We start from the raw sequence: 7,473 nt of genomic DNA, 5'->3' as shown, positions 1-7,473 counted from the left end.
GAAAAATCCTGGTTACGGGCCTGGCCCCCCTGATTACGCCTCTGCGTAATTTGATGAATTAGGGAGATTTGCACTGTATATTGTTTGCAAAAACTCCACAAACACAGTCTGAAATCATGGCTTTCCTTGTAATTTGGGAGAGACCCATCAATCTAATGTTGTTGTGTCCCGTAGGGGTAGTTTTAACAAATATTATTTCAAAAAAAGTTTCAACATTTTGAAATACATTTTAATATTTCTAACAGACGACTTAACGGTAAAACATGTGAAAAAGTTTTAGCCCTGTGTTTTGCTTTAAATTAAAACAGCTGATCGATAGGCAGCGGCCACTTTGTGCTACTCGCGAATGCCGCAATAAATGATAAGACAGAGAGAAGACAGTTCTATCCGCGGCGCTCGGCCCCCTAGCCTGTCCAAGCCGCAGCGAGCGGCAAAGCAAGTGTCTAAACCTAACCTAACCAACCCTAAAATATATACTAATCTCGCTTATATTATAATTTATTGCGGCAATTGTGAGTTGTAGAGTTTGGCAGCCACCTGATCGATAAATAATCCATTAAAAGACGACATCTGAACGATGATAAATCTATTTTCAAAAAATCCGACCTACAAAATTATTGCAATCCGACCTATAGGCCCTATAGAGAGCGCACAAAAGGAGTGCATCCGACCTTTAAACTGTGCAACACTTAAGAGCAGTCGTAAAGGTCGGATATTGCAGTCATAATCAGAAAGTAATTGTTGTTCTGAAGAATTCGGTTGGATTTTGCGTATAGACGCGTTTCGGTATATGGGTCTGTCCTTGTGTTGAAAGTTGAAAGTAAACACGAAGGTTTAAAATACAATTGTTCTCTATGTGAGTTTGCTGCAACTTCAGTAAAAAGTCTAAAGATTCCATACTTAAAGTAAACATGTGGGAGTAAGATATCCTTGTCCAAGCTGTGAATATGTTGCAACTGCAGTGGGTGTCTTGAACAGGCACGTTATGAGTAAGCACGAGGGGGTGAGATATCCTTGTCCTCACTGTGAATACGCTGCAACTAGAGCTAGTGTCCTGAAGATTCACATTGAAAATAAGCACGAGGGGGTACGTTCTTGTCCTCACTGTGAATATACTGCTACTAGAGCAAGTGTCCTAAAGATTCACGTTGAAAATAAACATGAAGGAGTGAGATATCCTTGCACTGATTGTGAGTATGCTGCGAAAACCGTGGGTTCACTGAAGATTCACGTTGAAAATAAACACGAAGGACGGAGATATTTTTGTTCTCAATGTGAGTTTGTTACCACTACAGTAGGTAATTTAAAGATACATTTTGTAAATAAACACGAAGGAGTTAAATATGCATGTCTTAAATGTGAGTATACTGCAACTACATCCAGAAATCTAAAGATTCATGTGGAAAGTAAACACGAAGGAGTAAGATATCCCTGTACTCTATGTGAGTATGTTGCAACTACAGTGAGCAATCTAAAGATTCATACTGAAAGTAAACATGAAGGGGTAAGATATCCTTGTTCTCTATGTGAGTATGCTGGAACTACAGTGAGAAGTCTAAAGATTCATGTGGAAAGTAAACACGAAGGAGTTAGATATCCTTGTTCTCTATGTGAGTATGTTGCAACTAAAGTGGGAAATCTAAAGATTCATACTGAAAGCAAACATGAAGGAGTTAGATATCCTTGTTCTCTATGTGAGTATGTTGCAACTGAAGTGGGAAATCTAAAGATTCATACTGAAAGCAAACATGAAGGAGTTAGATATCCTTGTTCTCTATGTGAGTATGTTGCAACTACAGTGAGAAATCTAAAGATTCATACTGAAAGTCAACACGAAGGGGTAAGATATCCTTGCCCTGAATGCGAATATGCTGCAATTGACAAAAGAAAATTGAAAAGACATACATAATAAACATAAATGAGTAAGGAATCTTTGTTCTTTATGTGAACAAGCTGCATCTAGGGATCTGAAGAAATACTTCTATACCATTACATTTATACGTTTTTTGATAATTTAAAAATTTGAAACTACTTTTGTTGACAATATCATTCAAAAAAAAAACTTTTTTTGCTTATGATTTTATTTTTGAACTCCAAAATTAAATTCTAATTGAATGTGACATTTTTTTCTCGCTTACATTTTGTTCAGCATTAAAAAATAGCAAAATTATGAATGCATTTGATGATTTTGAAAAAATGTCTCAATAAAAAAAAATATATTGGAAAACTGTATGATTTGTGCAAGATGGATTTACCATATATATCAAAAAAGTTTCACTAAATTTCACCCTTTGAGTGTTTTTCCATAGTTTATGAATATTTCTCTTCAGACATTTAATATCGATATTTTTATTATGAAATAGAAATATTAGAAGCATTTATTTTCCAGTTAGAATGGCCGGGACTTTTAAAGATGAGTTGAGAATTGAAGAGTTTGAGATAAAAGAAGAAACAATTTCCACTGCAAGAGAGAAATACTTCTGTCCTCTTCTATAGAAAATATATAAAGATGGAAAATACAGAAATTCAAGGCATACTAAACAATTTTACATAAGCATAACAAAAAAACATTATAAAATGTTTCAAACAGACCGAATTTTCATTTCTTAGTTTTGTGTTGCTGAATCTAGACTGAATTTGATAAACGGGAGAAATTTTATTAAATAAAGGGTAGCGCTCAAACTCTGTTACTTGCGAATGCTGTAATAAATCATAAGAACAGAGAGATTAGTATATATTTTAGGGTTAGATTAGGTTTAGACAATTTCTTGAAAGCGCGCTGCGGCTAGGACAGGCTAGGGGGCCGAGCGCCAAGGCTAGAACTGGCTCTCTCTCTGTCTAATAGTTCATTGCGGCATTTGCGAGTAACACAGATTGGCCGCTGCCTAAATAAAAGGGAAACTTTTTAAAAAGACTTTATCGAGAAGCCACTGCTGTAAACAAGGAAAACAAAAATATCTCCTTCTTCTGTGATCTGACTAGGGTTTAAAGAGTTCCGTTGTTTATCGGAATAACAGGAAAAAAATTACACTAAAACTTAAGTCGTTGATAGCAACTAAAGATTTGTGTTTTACCGTCTTTTTGTTTGTTAAATTTAAATTTCAGTTTAATTTTTGATTGAAATTACTGAAAATACAGCTAATGAAAACATTGAAATTTAGACCTTTCTTTGAAAATAGGCGTTAAATTTGCCTTTTTCCAATCACTAGGAACTTCACATTCAGCCATGTATTCCTCTAAAATAATTGCTTTGGGTACACAAATTGTGTCTGCCACTTGAATCAAAAGTCTTGAACTAACTTGTGCTGAAAAAGGTTTAAGTTTTTTCAGTTTGGCTGAACTTTTAAATTTTCTAACTGCATATTTTCCAAGTTTAAAATGTCACCTTTTATCGGAGATAAATATGGTATATTCAGTAAATCTTCCGCTGTAAAAACACAACTAAAAAATCATTCAAATTTTTTGAAATATCTTGGTCTTCATCTAGGAAGACATCATTCACTTTCAGTGGAACTTTTATTGCTCTTTTTTCTGTTAATATACTTATGGAAAGTTCTAGGATTTTTTTTGGAATCTTTGGCTAGTTTTTTTCCGAATTGCTTTTTGGCATTTTTTACAACTTTTTTACATTACTTTCAACAATTTTGTATGCTTGCAAGTGCTTATAATCTTTAGTTTTTGTATAAACTTTCCACAGCCTTCTTTTACGAACTAATCTCATCACATTTTTTTGCATCCATAATGGTTTGGAATCTTTTTTTACATTTCTAAATGGAACATTTTTTGCAATTATTTCATCTAACTTACTTTTAAAAGTATCCCAACAGTTTTGGGTATCAAGGTTTACAAAAAGTTCATTCCAGTTTAAATTAGCAATTTCATCATTTATACTTTGAATATCAGCTTTTTTGGTGTGGTAACAGTTCGCCCAATTACGTTTCACCAAAAACGTTTCACCCAATTTAAGGTGAACTAACGTTTCACCCAATAACGTTTCACCCAAACTATGTTTCACCAGAATTACGATTCACCCAACAAATGTTTCGCCCAAATTACACATACTTTTCTGTTTTTACACTTTTTTATTTAATCTTGGAAAACACGTCAACTAATGTGAGAAAATTTCTTTCATTGTTATATTTGACACTAGTGACGTTGTGTATAATTCTCTGTTGCCACCTAATTGTACTTGATAATCTATTTGCATTTTACTAACTAACAATCATATGCAATGGAAAATAAATTTCTTCCAAGAACCGTGTTAAGGTCATTTTTACTTAAATTACTGTCTTTAATGTGAGAGACCGGATATGTAAAATATTTGAGTTGAAAGTGCAGTATTGGAGAGAAAACTTTAGGGTTCATTTAATACCAATGAGACATTTTTTCAGTGTACAATTTTTAAATACTAGGCTTTTAGGGCGCTTCGCCCATCTTCTACTTCAACTTTAAATTGTGGCGTTATCTGTGAGCACTGAGCATCTTCTTTTCGTACAGAAACAAAAATAATAAAAAAGTTTGCGAATTTCATAATATTTTTTCGCACATTTTCAAAATTTAACAAAAAATAAAAACTTTTAAACACAAATTTTTCAAATTTTAATCATTCATAAACCTTCCCTGGGGTCACGTGAGGTCCTACACAAAATTTGGGCCCGATCGGTTCAGCCGTTTTGACGTTTATTGGATACAAACAAACAAAAAATGACAGACAGACAAGCTAAATTTATATATAAAAGAGTGTAAAGTGTAATATTTTACTAGTGGGTTTGATTGTTGAAAAGCTTTTTTCGAATTATAAATTTACAATCAATCAAAGAGAAGCTTTTTTAATTGACATACATTAAATACATTTATTTGATCTGTGGGGGAAAAAACTGGATTCATTTTAATCTGTTATAATATATTGGCCTTGAGACTGATATTTTCGCAAAATTGTCTTGATGTCATGTCCCTTTTTATCTATAAATGTCTGATTAAACTATATCTATAACGTATATGCACTATATGTCAGCTGATCAGAAACAGGTTTGTGTACGATTGAACGTTAGTGCAAATGAACACAAATCGAGCTTTATCGTGTTTAATCGGACTAACATTTATTTTTCCTCTATGGAACATTTTATTTTCCCGCCAGGAATATTTTATACAAATGATCTTTAGCTTGCAATTGAACTGGAATACTTGCAATAAACAAACTATTTTTTTTTCTCTGTATTTATTAGTGGAATGAACGTCAGTGCAAATACACAGTTTCAACAAAAAATTTGTTCAAATGGACTAATCTTTTTTCCATAAATGTTAGTGCAAATGAACATTGCCAGCAAAATTTTTTTTCAATTGGACTTATGATTTTTTTCATCGCAATAAGTGCCATTTAAGATAGTGCAAATGAACATTTCTCGTAAAAAAATTAGTTCAAACGGCCATAATGTTTTTTTTCTGTAAATATAAGATGCAATTAAACATTTTTGAAAATGAACATTTCCAACAATGTTCAATTACGGAGGAATGTTTTTTTCTGCAAATATTAGTGCAATTAAAGATTTATGCTAATGAGCATTTCCAACATAAAATTTGTTTTAACGGACTATAATGTTTTTGTTCAGCTTTAATATATTTATAATTTACGCTGTATAGCATAGTGTAAATTTTAGTTCCGATTGAATTTTTTTTGTTCATTTGTTTTAAAATAAGTTAAATTGATTTAATCAAAATCACATCCTAGTAGGTCGGATGTGTATAGTAAAGCGGATTTAGCGTAGGTCAGAAGTGGAGTATAGCGGATTTGCGTAGGTCGAAAAATACACCGGTGGTGTATTTTTCGACCTACACATACCGCTATACTCCACTTCTGACCTACGCCAAATCAGCTATACAACACATCCGACCTACTAGCACGTGGTTTTACAGCTGCGATATGGACATGTGCCCGCAGCGCCCGGTGTGATGCCTGGAGAGAACTCGTACCTGCAGCGAACTCTGGTTATGCTACGCGGCAAAGCGCAAGATTCTTTAAACATAAACAAACACTTGAATTTATGGAACGGATTTGTTTCAGTAAACGATGAATCAATTACAGAAAATTAGCCGTAAACTCAAACAAATTAAATTATTCTTGTTTGTTTACATTTCAAGAAACTTGCGCCTTGCCGCGTGCATAACCAGAGTTCGCTGCAGGTACGAGTTCTCTGCAGGCATGACACCGGCCCCCTAGCCGCGGCGCTCGGCCCAGAAATTGTCTTAACCTATCCGAACCCTCAAATAATACAAAAATAAACAGCTGACGTAGGTCCGATATTGCAGTAGGTCGGAAGTTCAGTAGGGGGGATATTGCGTATAGACGATGTAACATTACCTTTCACCCCTTTTTCAAATAAGAGAAAGAAGACGATTTAGATCCAGCGCACCCTACCCATTTTGCCGCAACAGATTTACAACTCATATATTTTCCAACAGCCAAACCAAAGCAAACTACCGGAAAATCTTTACTGATCGGAAGTTAGAACTTTGTGTTGTGAATTTAAGTTAATTATTGATATCCATCTTTGTTAGACCTACGCATTCTACAGTCTTATATATCATGAGGGATAATTTTTATTGAGGGATTCATAAATGTAAAGGTCAACATTAGATACCGAGAGGTAATTCCATAGAGAACGATTTTTAGACACCCCCCCCCCTTCGCCTTCTATCAATTTTGCACATTTTGTAAAATTGGCTTCAGCGCCCGGCCCCCTAGCCGCAGCACTCGGCACAGAAATTGTCTTAACCTAACCCAACCCTAAAATTATTAAAATCAAATGTACCAAATTGGGTAATTTTCCAGATAACGATTTTCGGACCCCCCTCCTTTCAATTTTGTACATTTTGTAAAATTGATAATGTGGCCGCTGCGGCGCCCCCTTCGCCTCTCTTAGCTGTGGCACTCAGCCCCCTAGCCTGTCCTAGCCGCAGCGCTCCGCCCCCTAGTCCATCCAAGCCACAGCGCTCGTCCCAGAAATTGTCTTAACCTGATCTAACCCTAAAATAATAAAAAAATGTGTACAACATCTATAGGAGAGGGCGGAGCCCGAAATTTAAAAGAGTATCGTTGAACGAAACTCCCGAGTTTCCTTTTTGGGGTCTTGGCAATTGTGTAGATTTTGATTTAAGAAATTTTTGTTATTTAGGGTTAGGTTAGGTTAATGAAAGGCCGAGCGCTGCGGCCACACTTTCTGGGCCGAGCGCTGCGGCTAGGATGGGCTAGGGGGCCGAGCGCTGCGGCCACACTTTCTGGGCCGAGCGCTGCGGCTAGGATGGGCTAGGGGGCCGAGCGCTGCGGCCACGGGTTAGGTTAAGTTAAGACACTTCCTGTCAGACCCATGTACAAAATTGATAGGGGGGGGGGGGTCCAAAAATCGTATACTAGGAAATTACCAAAATGTGAATTGAACTTTTCTCATCTTTTATAATCTTTGATTTAAGCCATAC

General features: G+C 35.5%; 1 protein-coding gene across 1 annotated transcript; it reads left to right on the top strand.

Annotated features, from left to right (window-relative positions):
• The first annotated feature begins 366 nt into the window (after nt 1–366).
• LOC111706920 (RE1-silencing transcription factor) lies at nt 367–2,033 on the top strand. The gene has a single exon (XM_023479867.1). It carries the CDS (start codon nt 986–988, stop codon nt 1,907–1,909), a length of 924 nt encoding a protein of 307 aa, XP_023335635.1. The 5' UTR covers nt 367–985; the 3' UTR covers nt 1,910–2,033.
• The last annotated feature ends 5,440 nt before the right edge of the window (nt 2,034–7,473 follow it).

Source organism: Eurytemora carolleeae, unplaced genomic scaffold (assembly GCF_000591075.1).
Source record: "Eurytemora carolleeae unplaced genomic scaffold, Eaff_2.0 scaffold668, whole genome shotgun sequence".
Classification (NCBI taxonomy): Eukaryota; Metazoa; Arthropoda; class Copepoda; order Calanoida; family Temoridae; genus Eurytemora; species Eurytemora carolleeae.
This window is presented reverse-complemented; position numbering and strand designations above follow the sequence as displayed.

Coding starts and splice junctions, on each gene's coding strand:
- LOC111706920 (XM_023479867.1), top strand. CDS start 986: ATGAGTAAGCACGAGGGGGTGAGATATCCTTGTCCTCACTGTGAATAC.